Source organism: Neomonachus schauinslandi, chromosome 7 (assembly GCF_002201575.2).
Source record: "Neomonachus schauinslandi chromosome 7, ASM220157v2, whole genome shotgun sequence".
NCBI classification, from domain to species: domain Eukaryota; kingdom Metazoa; phylum Chordata; class Mammalia; order Carnivora; family Phocidae; genus Neomonachus; species Neomonachus schauinslandi.
The window spans coordinates 4,798,012-4,822,271 of record NC_058409.1 but is presented as its reverse complement, the minus strand read 5'-3'; the positions used below and the strand labels follow the sequence as shown (position 1 = coordinate 4,822,271).

Sequence of the window (24,260 nt, the reverse complement as noted above, 5' to 3'; positions counted from 1 at the left end):
TGTGGGAGGGAAGGGCTGCCTGGTGGGAGGCTGGTGTGAGGATGGCTTGGCTGGATTACCATGGCCTCACGAGGCAGGCCCAGGAGGGACTTGGGCCGTGCTGGAGACCCAGAAAGGGGCCCCCCTCTGTGGAGGTCCTTCCCTGTATTCATTCAGAAAGGCCACCCAACCCTCCTGGGGCAGGGCTTCCTGCAGAGGTGTCCCCCCTGCCCTGGACCTCAGAGAGTCCACAGCTGGGTGGGACATACATACAGATGGACAGGAAGTTTTGGTCACTGCTCCTGGGGAGCTGGACGAGCTAAGAGGCAGGAGCAGGTGTCCAGGACAGACCTCCCTCAGATGCCATGTGGGGTCTCACACCTAGAGGACAGAGAGGACTTTGCCAAAGTGGAGGAGACCATCCCGTGGCCCAGGTGGGGGGACAGCTCCTTCTGCAGGGCTCCCACCTGGGTGGGTGGCACCCCAACCCTCCCTTGAGCCATCCTGCCCCCCTGGATTCCAGCAGCGTCCTGCTGACTCTCCCTCCTCTCTATCTCTTGGGCCTCTCTGCTGGTCCGTCTTCCCGGTCCTGGCACCATCCTTGCTCCCCAGCTGGCCCTTGTGTGTCCACTGTCACCTCCACTGTGCCTTCTTAAAGGTCCCTTCCTGGCATCCCTTGCCGGTGCCATAGTTTTAGCAGCTCCCTCTACTCTTGCGATAAAGATGAGATTCTCCTCAGGGCTCTGTGGTCTGGGCAGCTTGCTGACCTCTCCCACTGCCTCGGTGCCCCCACCCCTGGCCCACCAGGCCCTGGCCACACTGGCCTTAGCTGCTTTTCCTGGACATGCCGTGCTCCCGCCTCAGGGCCTTTGCACAGGCTGTCTCTGGCCTGGACACGCCGTGCTCCCGCCTCAGGGCCTTTGCACAGGCTGTCTCTGGCCTGGACACGCCGTGCTCCCGCCTCAGGGCCTTTGCACAGGCTGTCTCCTCCCTGGGAGCCACACTACTGCCTCCCCACTACACCAGCGTCCCTCCATTCTCTGCCTTCTAAGACATCTCCAGACACCCAGATTAGATCAGGCTGTCCGTCCACATTGTTTCATGTCTCACCCACTAGCCTGGGGTTTAGAGACCTTGGAGTTGTTGACATACTGGGCTCCATGATTCTCTCTTTAATTTTTGTGGGGGTTGTCCCGTGCATTGTAGGATGTTGAGCAGCATCCCCGGCCTCTACCTGCTAGATGCAAGCGGCAGCCCCCAACCCTGAGCTGTGACAGCTAAGTGTCCCATATATTGCCTGATGTCAAAATCACCCCCAGCTGAGAACAGCTGCCTTAGCCTCTGGTGGGAGGAGCCTTGTAGGCCATGTTTCTGCCCCAGGAAGCCAGCTGAGGGGCCAGGGAACAAGGTGGCCACTCTCCCCGGCCTCCCACCTCGCTGGGCCTGGGGTGCTGGGTGGACATGAGGCTAGTCATCTCCAAGGCCCGGCCCTGGCACACGCCCCCCCCCCCCATCAGAAGGCTGGGGAGAAAGGGGCTGAAGCTGCACATGGAGCCGCTTCCCCATGCCCCCCTGGAGGGGCCACACTGCCCCATGAGCCCCCTCAAGCTCTCGTCTTCAGGCTCCCAGTTCACCAAGTATGGCTGCCGCCGGAGGCTGGACCACAAGATGGTGCACCGAGACTTCTGTGACGCCCTCACGAAGCCCAAAGCCATCCGCCGGGCTTGTAACCCACAGGAGTGCTCCCAGCCAGTGTGAGTGCCCGGGGCCGCCCGGCTCCCCCAGCCCCAGCCTGGGGTCCCAAGAGACAAGGGAAGGCAGACCCCCGGGGCTCCTGGGGAGGCAGGTGTGGGCTCTAGTCCCTGCGCGGCTCCAGGCCTCGCATCCCATGCCACGTGGGACGGGTTCTCTCTCTCTCAGCACATGTCGTGGAGTCTGAGACCCCACAGGCTGTGCGGTGCGCCCCCGCTTCGCACCTGCTGCACTGAGATAGTCCTGTGCATCTTAGGGGTGAGGACACGTGCTAAAGCCCAGATGGGGAAACTGAGGCTCGGCGGGGACCGGCCTGCTCTGGGTCCTGTGGCAGATGTTCCCCAGGCCACTCGTTGTGGCAGCGGCAGCCTTGCCCCTCCAGCCCAGGGCTTTGGCAGGGCTGCATTTCAGGGCCCAGGTTCCTTTTGCAGGGCCCTGAACGGGGAGGGGGGTTGGTACGTAGGCCCGTGGGGGCTGAGGGAGTCCACCCGGCCGCCCCGAAGGGTCTGTGACATCAGCAGCCGCCGAGGGGACAGATAGCCAGGGCTCTCCATGCCCCCCACCCCGCCCAGGCCCCCCCCCGCGCTGGAACTGTCACCTGCAGCCCCTTGGACAGAGCCCCGCCAGGTTCTAGGCTGTCTTCATGAGGATAGGGGACGAGAATAGGCTGCTTCTCTCTGCACCCCTGGGCCACAGCCAGGCCAGCCGGCTCTCCAGGAGGCTGACCTGTTGCTCTGCCCCCACAGGTGGGTCACAGGTGAATGGGAGCCTTGCAGCCAGAGCTGCGGGCGGACGGGCACGCAGGCTCGCTCCGTGCGCTGCGTACAGTCCCTGCACAACAACACCACCCGCTCCGTGCACACCAAGCATTGCAACGACGCCCGGCCCGAGGGCCGCCGGGCCTGCAACCGTGAGCTCTGCCCCGGGCGGTGGCGGGCTGGGCCCTGGTCCCAGGTGAGCAGTCCCCCTGGCCCCCTGGCCTTGCGGCCTCAGCCCCCAAAGCCAGCTTGGGCGGGACCAAGGTGGTCAGAGTGTTCTGCTGGGTCTGGCTGCAGTTCCCGGCCCCGGCCACATCCTGTGGGTCTCCGGGCACGGGGCATGCCACACGGTCCCTGCTCTGTTGAGAGACCAGTGGAACGGGTCTTCACTCTGCGGGGCCGAGGCTGCCGTGTGCTACAGGAGCCTGGAGTTGTGGGAGACCCAGTCGTGGCAGAGGGGTGGTCTGGAAGGCCGGCCAAGTTGGCAGGAGGGAACAAGGGCCAGGGAGGGCTTGGACTGGGGCTGGAGAGAATCGTGAGGATGGTCTCAGGAGCCGGAGCGGCAGTCCAGGGCCAGGGCTGAGCTGACATGAGCGCTGACATCCAGCTCACGGGCCTGGAGGGTCGGGGTCCCCAAGACCAGCCTCGGGCTCAATGATTCACCAGAAAGACTCGCAGGGCTCAGACGTCATCGTACTCACAGTGTATTTCAGTGAAAGCACAGGGTAGAATCAGCAAAGGGGGGGAAGGTGCATGGCCAAGCCCAGAGGAAGCCGGGCACGAGCTTCCAGGTGTCCCCTCCTGGTGAGGTTCCAGGGGCGCACTCGGTTCTCTCAGCAGCAATGTGGGACGGCGTGCACGAGATGCTGCCATCCAGGGGAGCCCCCGTGAGCCTGGGTGTCCACGGACTTCTGTGTGTGCCCGACTCTAGTTACCAAAGCTCCAGGCACCCCCCCGGGGGGAGGCAGATGCTCACCGTCAAGCACACTGTTGGTACAAACTAACTGGACAGACTGGTGCGGTGTGACTCGGGGCCTCAGGCATGCAGAAACACTCTCCCCAGACAGAACATTCCAAGCTTGTGGAGAGTGTTTCTGCATGCCTGAGGAGGCATGAGCTTCCCAAATGCCAGTCCTGAAAGCAGGCCTTCCTTGGGGCTCTGTAGGGTTTGAGCCGCCCGGGACTGCTGAGTCCACCCTTTCCTGCGCTATGTAAGGTGAGGACTTGGGAATTCTCCCGGCGGGGCTGGGCCAAGCCGTGAGCCGAGCCAGGCGTGTGGATGTGATGGCTTTGGGCCCCATGCGGTGAGGCAGAGGGGGCGCCAGGCTGGAGGGGCCAGTAGGAGGCTGGTGGCATAGGACCTTGGGTCCAGGGGTCCTCTGCCAAAACCTCCTGGGCTCGGTTAGAACTTTTCCAGCAGCCCCCAGCGCACAGCAAGTTCTCCGGGCCCTGGGTAAGCTTCCTTTGGCCAGAGAAAGGAGCTGCTCGTTGAGAACCTGGAAGTTCAGGCCCTGTATGTTTGCTCTAACTCGTAGTAACTCAGAGAGATAGGCCTGTGCGTCCCCTCTTCAGAGCCTCAGGAGATTGAGGTGGCCGCCCGAGGCTGGGCAAGGCAGCCCCGGCCTCTGGCACATACTCTACCCTCTGCCCCTCACCACCTTCCACGTGTTATCGGGTCACGTGTGTGGGGAGCTCTTTCGGGCCCGGCTGACCACGGGAGGCCGGCCCCGACTGGTGAGTCTCCACCTGCAGTGCTCGGTGACCTGTGGAAACGGCACCCAGGAGCGGCCCGTGCTCTGCCGAACCGCGGATGACAGCTTCGGGATCTGCCGGGAGGAGAGGCCCGAGACGGCCAGGATCTGCAGGCTGGGCTCCTGTCCCCGTAAGCCCTCTGCGGCCCCCAGTCCCCAGCCCCCAGTGTACAGCGGGCCCAGGGTGAGGTGGGCTGGTTTGGACTCAGCATCTGTGACCGGAAGGAGACGCTGAGGGCTGGGACCTTTCCCTAGTCGGAAATGGAGGGAACTCAGCCCTGACCGCCTTCCTGGCCCCTCCCCGGTGGTCTGGGAGACAGAAGCAGGTTCACGGTGACTGCATGGCAGGGCTCCGCCAGATGGGGTGTCCAGGTCCATACAAGCAGGGGGTGTCTGTGCGAGTTGGGGGTACCCATGCGAGGAGGGGCTGCCTAATGCCCTCTGAGGAGAACAACCAGAGCACCGTCTGCACACAGACACCTTTTGGTCCCAGAGAAAGCTCACGATGTGGACCCCACTGTGAATCCCATCTCCAAAGGAGGGCGTTCAGGGAGATCAGATGTGCCCACCCAGCCGGGCAGGGGGACAGAGCCAGAATTCACTTGCTCCCCACGTTTCTGGGGAGCAGGCAGGGTGGGGTGCTGGGTAGTGAGTAGCTGAGACGCAGGAGGCGTGGTGGGGGGTTGGGGAGAGGCCGGAGGTGGGCTTGGCCTGGGCCGCCGGGGCCCCTCTGGTCTGAGGGTTCTCGAGCACCACACCGGGGGGTCGGGGCCCTCCTTCTGGCCCCGAATGCTTGGGGCGGGCGGTGGGTGCCGGCCCAGTGTGGGGCCTCAGCCACCACAGCCCTTCCTCTCCCCTCTAGGAAACATCTCCGATCCTTCCAAGAAGAGCTACGTGGTTCAGTGGCTGTCCCGGCCGGACCCCGACTCACCAGTCCAGAAGACCTCGTCAAGTAACCGGCCCGTTTATAACTCTGCCTCTGCCCTCCAGTGCATGCCCTGCGCCCTGTGGAGCTTGCCGTGGGCTCCCCTCCTCTCTTTCTATGGAAAACTTCCCTGACTCTTCCTGAGCGCTCTTTCGGTTGAATCTGATTTCTCCCGGGCCTCTGTGCTCGGCAGTCTCCTTTGGAGCTGCCCCGGCTGCCGGGCCGGGAGGGCCCGCCTCGCTGAGGCGTGGCCCCGGGCACTGGCCTCTGGTGGGGGGCTGGGACCTGGTTGGTGATGGCGTGTAAAGGGGCAAAGATCTGTCTGGGTGCTGGAGGGGCCGGAGGCCAGAGTGCACATGTGACCACTTGGTGACCACCTCTCGGGGCCACATCCCTCCAAGCTGGAGCTGCAGGTCGGAAGTCAAGGGGGAAACCCGCCGGTCCCCTTTCGGACGCCGCCCACCCGCGAGGCGAGGCCAGAGGGGGTCTGGGGCGCAGAGTTGTGCTGCCGCCCCGAGATTCCAGGGGTGCATGGGGGCTCCCGGCCGCCCCTCCTGTCGCTGCTGCTGCTGACCCTGTGCTCAGTGTGTCCTCCTGACTCGTGCGACTGTGGCCTGCTTCCTGTGGCCTTTGCGTCCAACTCCCACAGCCCTTGGCCTCCGTGCCCCGTCCCCTCGGGGGGGTGGGTCGCATGGAGGCGGCAGGGGACGTGTCCCTCCAGTGGGACGTGGGGACACACCACTTCACTCTGTGTCCATTAGCTGCAATGGCCTTTTGTCATCGTGCACACGTGACCCCATCCATAGAGGTGAGAGAGAGAGAGAGACTGATGTGGATGCGGCCACCTCCCAGTGTGGACAACTACAGAATTACCTCAATTTTTATTGCTTTTTTTGCTTAGATAAAACTATGTAGAAAATGCCTTAAAGTTGAAAGGTAACAGAACTGGCTGCGAACTCCAGCCTCAGCGGGGTTGTGCCCCAGGTAGGAGGCGGGCAGCGCCGGCCCAGGGGGCGCCCCGGCGTGCAGGCTCCAGCCCGCCCTGCTCTGGGGACAGCAGACCCCCTCCGAGGCCGTGCAGCCAGTCGGCGCTGACTGTTTGCTGAGCCCCCCCGCCCGGGCGCGGCCTCCCACCGAGGGCAGCGCGCCCGCCCCGCCGCGCCCCGCCTCCTGCTACCCGCTCGGGCTGCCTCCTCCCCGGCTCTGACTACTGTTATGTAAATACTCGGTGTGTAACGCGTACTTCTCAGACTGTTAACTTCCGACTCCGACTAGGCCGCGCGAGCGACTCTGCCCCGGGAAGGGGCGGTGCGGTCCTGGGCATCGTGCTCTCTGTCTATATGCACTTTGGTTTATCAGGGATATTTTGTTAGTGTTTTGTATGTATCCAGTGACGTAACCTAGGTTCCATTGTCGTCGCTTTTCCGGTTTTTTTATGAGACAACGTTAGTGTGTGCCAAAGTGACCGTGGAAATGACCTTTTCTCCTCACTAGCGATGGAAAGACTTCCTGTCATGCATCCCACAAATAAAGTCAATAAAAGTTCCGTGAAACTGGGTGCTCGGGTGCGGCCCGCGGCTGGCTCCTTCTCTTCACCTCCGCGGCTGGTGGCGCTGCGGGGACCCTTCTGTCAGATTAGTGCCTGGGTTTCTGCTTCAAAGGCCTGCCGCCCCCCACGCCCCCGCCCCCCTGCCCAGTGTGGCTATGCAGGCCCCTCCCCCACTGCGGGACGTACCCCCTCCCCAGGCATTGTTCAGAACGGGGCATCAGCGCGGGGAGACACTCCCCCGTGACTTTGACTTTCGATTCCTTCCTGCTATATGAGCCCCTCGCGGGACCGTCTGGGTTCTCCCCTCACGCATGGAGGCTTCAGCGTCAGGGAAAGGGCCCCGGGGGTGGCTTTCTCCCCGTCTCTGGGATCAGTGGGGTGGGAATGTGGGGTCAGGAGCCCAGACGGTGCTGGTCCGGGTCACTGTGCCCTGAGCCACCATCGGGCCACCGCCCTGGCTGCTGGCACAGCTCTCAGCCTTAGGTGACCTGTTCCGGGAGGGAGAGGTGCCCACCTGGCCCAGGTTGGGGGTCTGGGTCAGGAGAAAGGCATGGCAGCCGTTGTTCTGGCCACCTGGCCTGTGCGTTCACGTGAGCGCATGCTCATTGGCACCTGCCCGTGTCCCCCAAGGCCTCACCTCAGAAGCCACTGGGCCTGGTGTGTTCCCCCCTCGCTGACCAGGACCAGACAGCAGGTCAGGGCCCAACAGGCCGTCCCGCGGTGGGCTTCTCTCTCCTGCCTTTTCTGTGATCCCGTGCCAGGGAGGAGGGAGATGGTGAGCAAGGACGCCGTGGGGCCACCCAGCGTCACGGAGACAGGCTTCGGGGCACGGGGCCGGGCCCCGGGTGCCTTCCTGCAAGTGTGGGGGCACGGTAGTGTGGCTGGGTTCACCCTGCTCGGAGCTCTGGTCATTGAAAGGAGACACAGGAGACCCAGACAACTTCCCCTGACAGAGCTGCACCCACGCAGTGTCCCTCCCTGGAAGGATCAGAAGGAGCCCCCGCTGAAGGGGCTCCCGACACCCGGGGACAGCCAGGGAGCCCCAGGCCGCGGGCCGACGGGGGTCCCGTGCTTCCTTACCCTGTGGCCCAACCTTTGGATGGTGAAATGCTGCGTGAGGCTCCACTGGGAAAAGAGAGCCGGGTTCGCCCCTTCCCGCCTTTCCTGAAGCGTGGTGGGAGACGGGGAGGCTTCAGGTGGTGCATAAACATGCCTGAGCTGCCCCCAGCAGTCCCTTCCTAGTTCCCTGTCCCCTTCGTGGCACCTGGAGGGGAGGCCTCACCGGGCAGGGGTGCGGCCATCTCCCTCACGCTCGCTGGTCTCTCTGCGGCTTGGAGCTCTGCGGGCAGGGCTGTCTCCCTGGAGTTTGAGGGATTAAACGTCGACTTAAAATGTGTCTTTGCGTTCCCGGTTAGGGTTGCCTTTATTGACTGCCACCCCTTTCCTATGAATGCTGGTAGTGTAGAGTTTTCTTCTAAAATAAATTTTAAGTTAAAAAAAAAAAAAAGTTCCTTTAAAGGAGGAAACTAGTGGGCAAAAGAGACCACAGGTGGTGTTTGGCTGGAGCCAAGATGGTGGGAAGCGCTCACGAACGGCTTCAGTTGATGAGAATGGTTTGCTGTCAGTGGTTTGTTGTTTGCTGGAAGGGAGTAGGTCTTGCTAGGTCATTGCTCCCAGGAACGGCTGAAGGGCAAGTATTAGGAAGGCGGAATTTTTCTCTGGGTGTAGGGACCCTCCGCCAGCCGCTGCCTCCGGACACGTCGTGGGCCCCTTGGTGGTAGCCCTTCCTCTCGGAAGGCTCTCTGCTCGGCGCTAAAACTTAAAAACACACAGCCTTGGGGCGCCTGGGTGGCTCAGTTGGTTAAGTGACTGCCTTCGGCTCAGGTCATGATCCTGGAGTCCCGGGATCAAGTCCCACATCGGGCTCCCTGCTCGGCAGGGAGTCTGCTTCTCCCTCTGACCCTCCTCCCTCTCATGCTCTCTGTCTCTCATTCTCTCTGTCTCAAATAAATAAATAAAATCTTTAAAAAAAAAAAAAAAACCACACAGCCTTAAGAGTGGTCAGGAATGATGATTTCGAAATTTGCCTCGGCTGGTAATACCATAGCCAGGCTCTTGGCCCGTGGCTTCCTTAATTCTTTCTTCATTCCTTCATTCTCACTTTTAAAAAACGTAGATGGTACATGGACTCTTCCTCCCGACTCGCCCATGTATTCACGGACATGTGTCGGGTGCTTTCTACGTCAGGCTCGGCGCCCGGGCACCCAACCACAGGTCCCCAAGCTTTCTGCAAAGGGCCAGTTAAATCTTCTTTTCGAAACCAGGTGGAGGTGCAGACTCGGCCCACGGGCGCCGTCGGGTGACCCCTGCCCTCTACCAATGGGATGCCTGGCTCCCAGCGTCCCAGCCCGGGGGAGAGGAGTGAGGGAGAGGTTTGCCAGCAGTCTTGGTATTTGTGTGAAGGAGAAGGCACAGGTGGTGGGAGGTCGCTGCTCTGTAGCAGGGGTGGCCCCACTGCCCTCAGCACCAGCAGCCCAGGCTCCATCCTTGTCTTGTCGAGGCCTCAGTCGTTTTCACACGGCTCACCTACAGGCTGCCAGAAAGGGAGAAGGGCCAGGGAGTGGGGAAGGGAGCAGTGGGGCTCTGAGCACCCCGAGCTTCAAACAAGACCATTCCACCTGGTCTGTAGGTCAGACAACTATCTGACAATTAAGTGTGAACTTGCCAACTGGGATAGAGTGCTGGGAACGGGAGGGCCTCCCAAGGGAGGGTAGGTGATCCTTGCCTGAAGATGTGTTTCAGCTGAGCCTAGAGGAGGAGAGGAGAGCAACTGAAGGAAGACAGAAGAAGTGGGCATGGTATGTGCAAAGGCCCTGGGGCCAGAGGGAGCACAGGATAAAGTAGGGGGTCTAAGGCCAGACGGAGTGAAGCTAGAGAGGTTAAGGGGGACAGGTCCTCACCCTGCAAACAACGAGGGGCAGTGCAGGGGCTTCAATCAAGACAGTGACATGGTCACATCTTCAGTTGAAAAACAGCATTCTGACTGGAGCAGGATAGTGGACAAGAAAGAGAAATAATTGAGATAGGCAAGCAGAAGGGAGGCTCTTAGCACGGTGCAGACAAGAGGCAAAGCAGTTGACCCCGCGGAGGTGGGAGAGAGGGAACACAGACATACCCGAGAGCATCTAGGAGGAGATACTGACAGACTGGGGGTGAATGGATGGGGGGGCGCCTGGGATTTGGCTTGTGCGCTGGAGAGCCCCTTCTCCGAGACAGGTGGTCCATCAGAGGCCCTGGGCTTGCACCGGATGTGCAGAGTCTCAGGCACGTTGGGGCCCACGGGGGTCAGGGGCCTGTCTAGTAGGCAGTTGTGTCCGAGAGGCTGAAGCTCCAGGGGCTTGGGGTGGGTGTCCAACCAAGGGCTCCAGCAGCCTCGAGGGGCAGATGACAGGCTGGAGCAGTGGGCAGGCGGCGGGCACCGTCAGAACCTCCTGAATGGAGGGGACCTGCTGTCTGTAGCTGTGGGAAGTTTCTGTGAGCTGGCAGAGCTGCAGGCAAGGATGTGGCCTGCGGCCCCTGTTGGCAGACAGCGTAACTGCGTCAGAGGTGGCTTCCACCCCAGCTGCCCCTTCCTTCCCACCTGAATCCTTCCTGCCCTTCAGGAGAAGAGTGGGGTGGGAGGGAGGGAGGGAGGGAGAGGCAGGGGATGCTCGCTGGGACAGCAGAGGGTAGCTGAGCAGAGACACAGTAGGTGGTGGGGGTCCACTGAGACTGGTGATGGGGACTTTACAAGGGATCTGGTGTCCCCTGCTGTGCTGTCACATGACTTACTCTTTCCTGTTGAGTGAGTTCTTATAAGTCCTCTCAATTTTTGTGTTGTGTGTGGGGTGAGGTGGTGGAGGGCAGGGAAGAGGGGTGGGACCTCAGCAAGAAGACAGTGAAGGGGAGTAAGGACAAGAACAAAACAGGGGTTGTGTGGGTGGGACTGTAGTTGACCTTGACCCACACAGGTCCAAATTGCACCGGCCCAGTCCCATGGGGGACTCTTTCGATAGATACAGCATGGTGCTCCCTTACGATTTTCTTAATAGCATTTTCTCTTCTCTAGCTTACTTTATTGTAAGAATACAGTGTATAATACACTCACCATACAGAATCGGTGGTAACCGACCGTTCACGGGATTGGTAAGGCTTCCCGGCAAAGTAGACTATTAGCAGTTAAGTCTGGGGGGAGTCAAAAGTTAGATGTGGATTTTCAACGGCGCGGGGGCTTGGCGCCCCTCACACCCATGGAGTTCAAGGGTCCCCTTTGATGCAGCTGCAGACAGAGCTGGAGCTGGGCCTGGAGGAGGGCAGCTGTGTGGGCAGAGACACCGGCCTCTCCGGGGGCCATGCAGGCTAGACCGCGGGTGGCCAGCTTCTTGGACGGGAAGGACAGGGGAGGAGCGTGAGCCTCTGTGAAGGCACCAGGTTAGGGAGCAGTCTGTGGGGGGCTGGGCAGGAGCTCAGTGTGGTGGGCTGTGCGGTAAGTGGGGCAAGGGAAAGCAAGCCCAGAGAAGTTCGGGTGAGGATGGGAACATACTGTGGGGGCACGCGGTGACGCCACCACCAAGGCTCTGGCATGAGTTCTATCAGGTTGTAGGCATCGGTTTCTTCAGGTTCAATTTTGTCATCATTACTGCTTATAGGTTATTACAGGGCCAAACTCCATCACAGGATTTCATGGGGGTTACCACTGGGACATCAAGTAGGAATCGGACAAAGTCCCATTCTTTAAGACGAGCTGGAATCACTCCCTAAGAACAGACACGCCTCATGTCTGTCTCAGACTTTGAGAGATACAGAAAACCCTGGGGGCCTGCCTGGAGGCGGGGAGCATTGCTCACAGCTTGTGTGGCAGCTCCGTGCTCCAGGGCTGCTCTGACGTCAGAACCACACAGACTTTCCCACGTGAGCTCGTTTTGCCGCTCTGCCATCTCTGGGCTCTTCCACACGCCTCCTCCTGCTTCCTGTGGGGGAACCAGGTCCCCCTTACCCTGTCCTTTGGTTATTTGTCCCACTTTTCTCTTTCAGAGGGCCGCTGCCAGGGTGACAAGTCAATGTTCTGTAGGATGGAAGTCTTGTCTCGCTATTGCTCCATCCCAGGCTACCAGAAGCTGTGCTGCAAGTCTTGTAACCTGCACGACAACCTCACCGAGGTGGACGACGGGGCCGAGCTGCCACCCGGGAAGCTCAACGACATTGAAGAGCTCATGCCCACCCTCCTGGTGCCCACCCTCGTCATGGAGGTGCAGCCTGCGCCAGGCACGCCCCCGCGGGCGCCCCTCAATGCCTCCAGCACCAACAGCACCGAGGACCACCCAGACACCAACGCTGTCGACGTGCCCTACAAAATCAGCGGCCTGGACGAGGAGGTCCAGCCGCCCAACCTGATCCCACGACGACCGAGCCCGTACGAAAAGACCAGAAACCAGAGAATCCAAGAGCTCATTGATGAGATGAGGAAGAAAGAGATGCTCGGGAAGTTCTAATAAAATGGAAAGATAGCATCCATAGCATTTTTTTTCCCCTTGCTTATAGATATATTCCATGGGATGGCAAATCGTGGAGATGAAGGAAAAAATTCTGATTCCAAAAGGGTTTTGAGAAAACAGAGAGGGAGAATGACATAAACATCTATGCATATGGTTGTGAGCATGTGGCAGCCAGCTTCACACGTGTGTTTGTGCCCCAGCTCCGGAATGTTCTAAGTCTCATGCTGGGGCCGGGTGGAGGGTGGAGAGGAATATAGAGGTTCTACGAGCGCCGTCAGTGGGGGGGGGGCAGGAGGCTAACTCAGAGAGAGGAGACACGTGTCCCCGAGTTCCTGAGCAGTGATTGGGCATCTTCCTTTCCTTGGCCGTGACCACCCTTCTGGAGCCGCGGGACATTTCCTACCTGTCTCCAGACTGAGGCACGAGCCCTATGGGGACTCCTAGGAGAAACAGTGATTTATTTGCTAATCGACCCATCACTAAGATGCGCACGATGGAGGCCGTGAACTTGAATGCCAATGACTCCAAGGGCCAGGCAGGTGGTGAGGATGAGCATGGCCACCCGCTGGGGACTGCGACCGACCTGAGAGGCGCACCGTGCTAGAGCTGCTTACGGGCTCTGGCCGTTGCTGCCTCTGGGGGGGCCGGCCCCTGCTGCCAGATAATGTGCTTTCAGTAGCAGTCTAGCTTTGCCTGCGAAAATCCTCAATCCTTAAACTTCAACTCAGAATGTCGGGGGGTCTGGAAGGTCTGTTAGGGTCTAGAACCCCCAGGCTGCAGCCTCTGGTCTCCAGGCCTGGCCGGATGCAGCCTCTCGGAGGAAGGACTTCAGAAAAGCCACCTGGCCCATTCGGTGCTCATGCCCGGTGTTCGACTCAGCCCAGACTGAGCTGTGAAGCTGTCCGCTCCTTCCCGGGAAGGTACTGGGACTTGATAGATCTAAACAGTGGGCCACATTTCCTCCAGGAGGAGACAGAGGGGTGCACTCCAGGCTCTCCCAGGCCTCTCTTGTCTCCGTGAACCTTGGCCCGTGTGCAAGGCCCATGACTCTCCCAATGGGGTGGGAGGGGGTGCTGCCACCACGGTGGCCATGCTTGGGGTTCTGAGATGGGGTTCTGCAAGCTCAGGTTGCCTCCTGAAGACCAGCTTTGCTTGTGGGGGTGGCCTTGCCCTGTCTAGCCCTGGGGAGCCCCCTTCCGTGCCTTGGAAGTCCCAGCAGGGACCTGTGAGACCTGGCCTCCAATGGGAAGCACAAGGTGGGAGGTGGGGAGAACCTGCTTTATCTTTGGCCATTCCCAAACTTCTACAACTTCTGTTTTCGGCAGAATGGTGCTTTATGAGCAAGATGTGAATGAGAGAGAAACAGGAAGGGAGTGGGCATGGACGGGAGGACGGCGGCTAATTTTTACCCCTCCCTGCATGGATATTTTGTGAACATGTAGCCTCAACTTCCCCAAGTTACAAGACCCAGGGGCACTTTGGCTGCTTAGCTGGGCCTGGCCTCACACATAATTCTTAAGCTTTCTGTGTCTAGGAAAGTTCTAGAGCCTTTGTATTCTCACCAGTCATAGATCTTAAAGAGCTCTTTCCGGTTTAACTCCCCATTCTGTGGATGGGAATACTGAGGTTCAGGATAATACCATGATGGCTACTTTATACTGAGTTGGAGGTGCTAAGCAGGTTTGTCTGATCCGTGCATGCATATGGGTGTGTGTCTGTGTGTGATCTAAGGGACAAAGTGAGGGTGTAGGAACCAGAGAAAACGCTATCTGGGATGATGCTTAACCTTCCCACTGGATGATAACTAGCTGCCTGTCACCCCCGCCTGGCCTGGCGGCCTCCTTCCCCTCTGCCATCGCATCCCCCACATACTCATGCATGTCCTGGTGTCTAAAGGGAGCTTGCTTGCTCTTAAGAAGCAAACTGGAGGATACTATCTCTCATAGTATCACTTCTTTTAACAGATGTGGTCTACAGCACTTTTGCAATTCTGTCTCTCTCTGATCAGGAAATGGATGCCTCACCTTTCCCTACTGGTTGAACCCATGGTGCTATTCACGGGCTGAAGGACTGGGCAGTTCTTGCTTGGGTCTACCCTGGAATAAAAGGGCGCTCAGGGTGACTGACCCTACCCAGAGAGTATTACTCCGTTTACCCAGCCTGGGGCCCTCAGGATGGAAACACTCCATCCCCAGATCCCAGCGAAGCAGGGCTGCTTGTCTTGGGGGCTGGAAGGCTTCAGGGAGAAGCCCCAGGTGGGACATACCCAGGGTTACCTGTCTTCTTCTGGAAGGAGAGAGATGCCGTCTGGGAACTGTAGGCCAGCTTGGCCCCCGTCCCATAGATCATACTCAGTGCCTGGGGCCATATAGCCAAAGAGCTCTCTAGAACCCGATGGTCCTCGGAGGTCTCTCTGTCTAAGGAACACAGGGTTTACCAGACTCTGAGGGACTGCTAATCCCCACTGAGCTCGGGACCGGTGGGAGAGCCAACTTAGCAACAGTCCTGAGCTTCCAGAGCTTCCGTGTCTGGAGGCCCCTGCAGCTGGAGGCCGAGGAGGTTTTCTAGCTGAGGTTCTGGAGCACCATTGTCGAGACTCAGAGCTCTCTCTGTTTGCGGCTTCAGAAAATTGTGTTTGTGGGGAGACTCCTGCTGGGGTTGGGGACCTGGCTCTCTGATCTTTTGGAAAACCCATGGAATTTCCCGTATAACCCTTCTGTTTGTATTTTAAGGTTGTTTGTTTGTTTGGCGTCTATAAATGGTGCTCAGCAGCATTCCTTCGAGATGAAGCCTGAGGACTCTGTACCCCCAAATGCCAGGCAGCCGCCACAGGAATCATCATGGTGCTGAACTCAAATCACATCATTTTATCTTACTGATCACAGCCATCGACACATTTGTTTTCTGTATAGAAAATTTGGCTTCTTGATTTTATAACTTATTAAAGTCAAAATGTCTGTGTTTTTGCACATCATGCCTGTGTTTGTGTGTTACCTTGAGCATGCCACCCCCATCCTCAGCCTGAACTGGGCCAGGGGGAAGGATGTGCTGCCCTCGTGAGGCCACGGGGTGGGCGCGGGCTGCACCAGGGGCACCGAGCCACGGCTGCTAAGTCGGGACCCTGTGAAAGGCCAGGGGCACCCAGAAAGACGGGTCCCTCTCCCAGATCCCCTATCCAGGAGGCACCACTTAGCCCGTAGCTTCCAAGGGAACCTTTAGTTCCAGGAGAAGATGAAGAATCCCCTGACTCCAACTCCTCCCTGATTATGACTCCTTCTCTCCTATAATTAGGGTTCCGAGAAAACTCACTAGATGCTGAATTAAATCTGAATTTCAGAGAAACAACAAATAACGTTTTAGTATAAAATTGGGACACACTTGGGGTGCCTACGTGGCTCAGTCATTGAGCATCCGACTCTTGATTTCAGCTGAGGTCACGATCTCAAGGTCGGGGGATGGAGCCCTGTGTGGGGCTCCATGCTGGGCGTGGAGCCTGCTTGAGTTTCTCTCTCTCTGCCTCTCACTACCACTCACTCTCACTCTCTCTCTTAAAAAAAAAATTGGGGACACACTTATACTAAAAAATTATTTGGTGTTTCTTTGTAGTTCAAATTTAACTGAGAGTCCTAAGTTTTTATTTGCTAAATGTGGTAACCTCCCACCCCCTAATCAGTATTCCACTTTTAAAGACAAGCCCATTCTCTCCGGCCCTCTTTGATATTCGCAGGTGTTGGGGGAGGGAGGGAGGGATGTTGAAAGAAGAGATTTCTCCTAATGCCCCCAGCCACGGAGGAGGCAGGCACACCATGTGTGCACAGTGCTGGGGAGAGGGGGCAATCCTACGAATTCGTCCTCAGGTTGGAGGTGGCTTTGGAATGCATAGGATTTCTCATCCTGTTCTTCATTGTAACTTGTGTTGACTCCATTGTTATGGGCAGTTAGTCCTATAATTTATAACAGGGGAGAGGAATGTGGGATGGGTGTGAGTGTGTGTATCAGGAGTGGGGGCAAAGTGGAGTTGGGTGAGCAGAACTGACTGAACCTAGGTATTTGCAAAGGTATAGAAGGATAGGCAGGCAAGGAAGGGCCCATCTGTGCTTTCTGAAGGATGCTGATTAATGGTTAGGAGGGGCAAATGCTCACATTACAGAGGTATTGGCCCCCACTCCTTCCTCTGCACCCCACGTCAGCTCCTGACTCCCAGGCACTGAGCAGCCATGCACGGTCATAGTCGATGGCTTATGCCCTACTGTGCATCCTTAGCCCAGGGGAACACAATACACCCCCACTGAGAAGCCATGTGGCCAGTATCCTCTGCACTTCATGCCACACTGCTTCTTCACTGCCCTGAAGTTAGATGCTCCCATGATTTTATATCCAAATATTCATATGCCCACGCCACATCATGCAGACATCCTAGAGGGTCTTTTCTTACACTCACCACTCTGGTAGACAGAAGTTTTCACATCCCCTCATGGCAAGTGGAGACAACAAACAGGGACCAGGAAGTGTTTGCCTTTCAGAATGAGATGTCCACCCTGTTCTCTGTGAGGGCTCCCCCAAGGGACTAGCCTGAAACACACATAGAAGATACACAAAGACACTGCCTCAGTGCATCGGGGTGACCACTGCCTTGGTTCAACTAAGGGTCTTCTGGTTTCCTTAAGTGAACACTTAGATCACTGACTTTCAACCTTTTTTTTTTTTAATTCTATGCATTTTGTGACTATACATTTTCCTCTAAGCACAGCATTAGCTAGACCCAGCAAGTTTTGATATTTCAAACATTTATTATCATTCCATTCCAAATATTTTCTAACGTCCATTGTGACTCCTTTGACCTAATAGTTGCTTCAAAACATGTTGCTTAATCTCCAAACATGAGGGGATACTCTAGTTATGGATTGTTACAGATTTCCAGCTATTTTATTGTGGTCAGAAAACATTTTCTGGAAGATTTCAACCCTCTGAAATTTGTTGAAGCTGGCTTTATGGCCTAGGATGTGGTTTTTCTAAACATTGCACCTGTATTTGAGAAGAATTTGTAACTGGAAGTTGTTGGATACAGTATTCTATAAATGTCCATTGTGTCAAAGTTGTTATTCAAATATTTTATATTTTGATTTTTTTTGTCTTTTTGTTCTAATTATGTAATAGAAAGTTGTTTTAATACCTCTCACCAATTGTGGATTTTTCTATTTCTCCTTGCAGCTTTATTGATTTTTACCCTTCTTAAAAAGAAGAAGAAGAAGAAGCCATTTTACTATTTTGAGGCCACATTAATGGAGCATACAAATTTTTAATTGTATTTCTTCTTGGTAACATTTTCCCTCGTCTTTAGGAATTAACAGATGTTATTTCCAGCATTCATTTCTGTCTTGAAACTCCCCCCACCCCCAATGTTAGTATAGCTATGTCAGCTTTTAGTTAGCGGTTGCACAATGTAACTTCTTCCTTTCTTTCACTCTCTGCAATGCGTCCCCATGCACACGGTAACAACTTGTCCAAGGCCTTAGTGAGCAGAGACTGAGGACTGCATCTGGGGAGTCGTCTGTCACAGAGCAAGGATTCAAATAAGCAGCCAGAAGCAGGCTCAGGAGCAAACACTGACAAACCCCGTCACCAGCCCAGAGGAGAGATGCAGCCTTGGAACAGAATGGTGACTGGGTGACAGGTGAATGTGCTGTGCTCCACACCGTCTTGGGGTGGTTCGGTCCTGGAGGAATGCCGAGACGTGAGCAGGTCTGACTACTGGGTTTAGAAGGAACAGAGCTCCACTTCCGTGGGCATCAGAGGACATGCAGACCCCAGAGAAATACTACCTTGCTCCTAAGAGCTCAAGGTCATCCAGTAACCCGGAAGCAGTGATTGAATTGAAATCCTTCTCGTTTTCTCATATAGGCCTTTATAGCTATACATTTGCCCTCATGTGCTACTTTAGCTGCACTCCATAAATTAGCTGATATGTTGTATTTCCATTTGCACTCAGTTCAGATATTTTCTAATTTCACCTATAAGTTCTTCTTTGGCCCCTGGGTTATTTAAAAGTGTTTTTTTTTTTTTAATTTTCTAAATATGTGGGTACTTACCAATTGTTTCTTTCCGTTGTGGATTCTTCTAATTGAATTTTAATGTGGCCAGAAACCCCATACTTTGCATTATTTCAATCCTTTCAAATGTATTGAGACATTTTTATGGCCTTGTATGTGGTCACACGCATTGGACAATGGTGCATGTTCTGCTGTGGCTGAGTGGGGTGTTGAGCAGATGCCAGTTATGTTGAAGTGGTTGATAATGCTGTGTAAGTCTTCTAGTGGCTATGGTTCACCTCTCTGAACTCTGATCCACTCCCCACTGGCGGCTGAGGCTTTCTAAATAGGCTCTTAGCTATTTGGTGCATTCAAGAGTTTTGTTTCTCTTGCTCAATCTGTTATTTTCAGTAGGATGTTTGGCCTGAATTATCCAATCTGACAACTCTGGGATGCCATTTATCAAAGTTTAATTCAGAGTTGTCTATTACTATCTGTTGGAATTGGACTAGGTATCATTTCCAGTAATGTGGCAACCTTTTAACAAAGGTTTGAGCTCAGCAGTGGAAGAGACTAGAATCAAAGCCTTCAAATTCCTGACAAAGTGCCCAAATATAACAGTTCCTTCCCTGTTTCTAAAACAATTTAAACTACAATGTTTATAATATAAAGGGCTATAATTCTATGTAGATAGTTAGCTTTTGATTTTTAGGCAAAAAACATTACTGGATAGAGAAGGATCATGATATAAATATAAAGCCATAACAGTTCAGTTAATCAGGTTAGTATATCCGAAGTTGTCATAATCTCAAGGAGAAATTGGCAAAGGCTCCACCCTAGAGAGGTGTGTACATATGTATCTCAATACAGTTGGTTACTTCTGCTTTGCTGAAAAGACAAAATAAAAAGTGAAGCCACATAACTCGGGTAAGATACTTGCAAACCACTTATTTGATAAGACATTTATAGACTATACAAAAACTCTTGAGTGTTGGGCACCTGGTGGTGCAGGTGGTTGCGTGCCTGACTCTTGGTTTCAGCTCATGTCATGATCTCAGGGTCTTGAGATCAACCCCCCACATTGGAGTCCGCTTAGGATTCTCTCTCCTTCTTCCTATGCCCCTCCTGCTTGCGCTCGCTCTCTCTCTAAAAATAAATAAATAAATCTATTTAAAAAAACTCTTGACCTTCAGCTTTAAACAAAGAAACCCCCCAAATGGGCAAAGATTTGAATAGATACTTCACTAAAAAAGATGAATGGATGATGGCAAATAAGTGTATGAAAGATGATCAAAATCATTAAAGAAAGGCTTTTTAAAACCACCATGAGACAACAGTACCAACCTGTTAGTATGATTAAAATGAAAAAAACAAAAAACAAAAAAAAAACAAACCACCCCTGACAATACCCAGTTGCTGGTGAGGGTGTGGCGGAATGGGAGCTCGCATACGTTGGTGCCTGGTAAATCAAAATGGAAACATCACAGTTAGACAAACAGTTTGGTAGCCTCCTCTAAAGTTAACCATTCACTTTCCACATGACCTAGCAATTCTGTTCATAGGGATTTAACCAATAAATTTTTTTTAAAAATACACACACACACACACACACACATAAATGGAACAGAAGATCTAAGACCAAGAAGATCTAAGACAAAAGATATAATATATGCATAATGGGAATATCAGAAGAGGAAGGAAAAAATGGAGAAGAAATATTTGAAGCAATAATGCCTTCTCAATTTTCTCTTCAATATTCTCAATTTTCCAAAATCAAATGACAGACACCAAAGCACAGATCAAGGAAGTTCAGAGAACAATAGAATCAATACCCCAAAACCTAACACCTAGGCAAATCTTGTTCAAACTGCAAAAAAACCAACAGAAAAGAGAAAAATCTTGGCACCAGCCAGAATGGAGGAGAAATCCCTTACTTATAGAGGAACAATAAAATTTACATCTGACTTCTCACAACAAACTATGAAAACAAGAAGAGTGGAGTGAAATATTAAAGTCTTGAAAGAAAAAAAACCCCACCAATCTAAATTCTGTATTCAGTGAAATTATCCTTTAAAAGTGAAGGAGAAATAGACTTTTGCAGACAAACAAATATTGGGGGAATTTGTCACCAGTAGACCTGCCTCACACAAAATGTTAAAAGAAGTTCTTCAGAGAGGAGGAAAGTGATAAAGGTCAGAAATTCAGATCTTCATAACAAAAAGAAGAATGGCAGAGAATGAAGGTAAAATAAGGTCTTGTGTTTTTCTTATTCTTACTTGATCTGATAGGTAACAGCGTGTCCTAAGTAAGAAGAGCAGCAGTGTGTTGAGAGTTTATAGCATATGGATATAAGTGAATTAATGGGCAGCAAAGTCATAAGGGATAGGAGAGCAAGAAGGAGAATACTCTGTTTTAAGGTCCCTGCACTGTGTGCAAAGCGGCAGAGTATCATCTGCAAGTGGACATACATTAGTCGTATATGGATATTGCAAACTCTAGGGCAACCACTAAAATGGTTTTAAACAGAAGTATAACTGATATGCTAAGAGAGGAGAGAAAGTGGAATCATATAAAATGCTCAGTTAAAATCAGAAAAGGCAGAAAAAGAAAGGGAAAATAAAATAAGAAATAAAGAATTGTGCAATGAATAGCAGATCGTTACAAACATGGTAGATATTAACCCAGTTATACCGATAATCACTTTCAATGGTGCCCCAAACAATGCACTTCTAAATAACGCATGCATCAAAGAAAAAGTCTAAAGAAAAAATGAAAGTATTTTTAACTAAGGGAAAGTAAAAATACAACTTATCAAAATCTGTGGGATGCAGTAAAAGAAGTGATTACAGGGAAAATTATAGCATATATTAGAAAAGAAGAAAGAGCTAAATTTACAACAATCTAAAGTTTTACCTAAGGAAACCAGAGAAAGAGAGTAATATAAGCTTAGATTGCAGAAGAAAAATAATAAAAACTGGAACAGAAATCAGTAAAATTAAAAGCACGAAATCAAAGAAAATTAACAAAACCAAAATCTGGCTCTTTGAAAAGATCAATAAAATTGATAAACTTGTAGCCAAACTAAGCAAGAAAAAAAAAGAGAGGAGATCCAACATTCCTGCTCTCAAGGAAATAATGGAGGGAATATCTGAAGATAAAAACTGGAGTATCTCAACACAGCGTAATTTCTTCACAAAAACTAAAATATGAAAATGAGGCTGCGGAGCCAAAGTAAGTTTCTGAGTGGATCATTTTTTAGCTAAGCAAGGAAATCTGTTTACTGATGGTAAGTTAATTAAATTTAATTAAATTAAATGGTCACAGCAGCCAAAGAAATATGTCCAAAGACTTGCTTAAGCCTTCCAGTGGAACAGTCATTCAAAGGGTTGAGGACACTGTGAGCAATATCAGTAGTCAATTAAAGAATAAGGTCGATGATTTTAAGTGATTTCCTTTGGTTTTTGATGAGTCAGCAGATGTTAATGATTCTGCTTGGTTGGTGTTTATTTGATGAGTCAATGCTGAGTTTAAAAATGATGGAAGAATTAGCCTCTGTAAATAGTCTGTGAATAACTACAAGCAAGAATATTCTTAAAGACATTGAAAAAAACACTCATTGAGGATAACCCAAAGTGGAGTCATAAGTGCTCCAATGGACTTGAACATGTGAAGCACAGAAAGAGGCTTAGTCGAACAAATTTACAAAGCTTGTGAAAAACGTAAGGTGTCTTACACCTGCACTTATTCACATAGGAAATACTGGAGTCTGTCCTGATGTATCGAGCAAGTAGTGTCAATAGTGACCTTCATTTGCCCTTGTGGACTTAACTATCGTCAGTTCCATGAATTTTCTCTTTTGGAAATAGAAGCTGATTATCCTGACTTGCTCTGCTCTGCAGCAGCTTAATGACTTAGCAGTAGTAAAAGTTTTATTGCCATTTTTAAAAGTCAAGGCTGAGAATGGAATTTTCCTGAGTGAGAACTGTGTTTAACTACTGTTAATAAACATGGGGTGGCTTTGGAAATTAGCTTTTGCTGCAAACTTAATAAATATTTCTTAATAAATTCAGCTGAAAATTCAATTTTGACATGCTGTGCTGTCAAAATTTAAAATGGAAAGTGCCATCTCCATTCCCATAAATATTTCCTGCAGACACAGAGTCTGAACACAAACTTCAGTTCTAGCAGGATTTTTTGGATCTCAATGCAAGTGCAATGGAAATTTCCATGTTCCAAAATCCATTTAACAGTACAATGGAGGAGCATCCCCTTGACCTCTCATTGGAAATGATTAATCTGAAATGTAATGATACACTAATGGGAAAATATCAAAAGAACAATATAATGAAATTCTTTTTTTTTTTTTGAGAGAGAGAGTTGAGGGGGGCAGAAGGAGAGGGAGAGAGAGAATCTTAAGCAGACTCCATGCCCAGTGCAGAGCCCTATGTGGGGCTCGATCTCATGACCCTGAGATCATGAACTGAGCCGAAATCAGGAGTTGGATGCTAAACCAACTGAGCCACCCAGGCGCCCCAGAATAATCTGATGAAATTCTATAAATGACTTGCAAGCAGTGAGTATGCTCAATTCTGCTCATATGCTCACAAACTAGTATCAGAATTTAACAATGCCTATCCGTGTGAAAGCACATTTTCAAAGATGAAATATACAAAATGTCATTACAGATCAGCAGATCTGTCTTATTATTAACAGATAAGCATTGGCAGATTTTTTGTGACTTTGTTGAGATAGAATTCACACACCATGCACTTCACCCATTTAAAGTGTCCAACCTGATGCTTTTTTATATTTACAGAGTTGCACAGCCATTAGCACAATCCATTTTAGAACATCTTCATCACCCAAGAAGAAACTCCATAGCCAGAAGTCCCACTTGCCCCAACCCTCCAAGCCCGATTCTGAACATTACATATAAACAGAACTACATGATCTGTGGTCTTTTGTGCCCAGCTTCCTTACTTAGCACAATGCTTTCAAGATCTGTCCGTGTAGTGGTATTTCTCAGTGTTTCATTTCTTTTCATTACCAGATTATATTCCATTGTCTGACACTACTACACGTATTTAGCCATTTGTCAGTTGATGACCATTGGTTTGTTTCCACTTTTTGACTATTGTGCATAATGCTATAAACATTTTGTGTACAAGTTATTATATAGATGTGTGTTTTTATTTCTCCTGGGTATATACTTGGGAATGGCATTGCTGAGTCATAGAGGAACTCTATACTTAACCTTTTTAGGAAATGCCAGATTATTTTCCAAAGAGGCTGGCCTATTTTGTACTCCCACTAGTAGTGCACGAGGGTTCCAATTTTCCTACATCCTTGTCAACATTTTTAATCTCTTTTTTATTCTAGCCATCCTAATGGGTGCGAAGTGGTATCTCCTTATGGCTTTGATTTACCTTTCTTTGATGGTTAATGAGGATGAGTATCTTTTCATGTGTTTCTTTTGCCATCTGTGTATCTTCTTGGGAGAAATGTCTGTTCAGTTACTTTGCCCACTTTTTTTTTTGGTTTGTCTTTTTGAGTAGTTAGTAGTTCTTTATGTGTTCTAGATAGTACATTATCAGATATATGATTTGCAAGATTTCTCTCCCATTCTGTGGATTGTCTTTTTACTTTCTGGATGGTGGCCTTTGGTCCACAAAAGTTTTTAATTTTGATGATGTCCAATTTATACATTTTTTTCTTTTCTTGTTTGTTATTTTGGTGTCATATCTATGAAATCATTGCTTATCCAAGGTCACAAAGACTTATGCCTAAATTTTCTTCTAAGAATTTTATCATTTTAGTTCTTGCCTTATGTCTTTAATCCACTTTGAGTTTATTTTTCTATATGGTGGGGTAGGGGTCCAACTTTATTCTTTTGCATCTAAGTGTCCCAGCATCAATTGTTGAAAGATGATTTGTTCCCATTGGATTATGTTGGTAAGGTCCATTTTAAGGATAGGGAATACTA

The 24,260-nt window shown here is 51.8% G+C and overlaps 1 protein-coding gene across 1 annotated transcript in view; it reads left to right on the top strand.

The window, feature by feature from the left end:
- ADAMTS2 (ADAM metallopeptidase with thrombospondin type 1 motif 2) overlaps positions 1-14,761 on the top strand; it is a 224,132-nt gene extending 209,371 nt beyond the window's left edge. Inside the window, exons 18-22 of the mRNA XM_044916657.1 lie at positions 1,601-1,733; positions 2,478-2,685; positions 4,242-4,371; positions 5,103-5,192; positions 11,788-14,761. Coding sequence (XP_044772592.1) covers positions 1,601-1,733; positions 2,478-2,685; positions 4,242-4,371; positions 5,103-5,192; positions 11,788-12,245 — 1,019 coding nt within the window. The 3' untranslated portion in view covers positions 12,246-14,761. The remainder of the gene's footprint in view (positions 1-1,600; positions 1,734-2,477; positions 2,686-4,241; positions 4,372-5,102; positions 5,193-11,787) is intronic.
- The last annotated feature ends 9,499 nt before the right edge of the window (positions 14,762-24,260 follow it).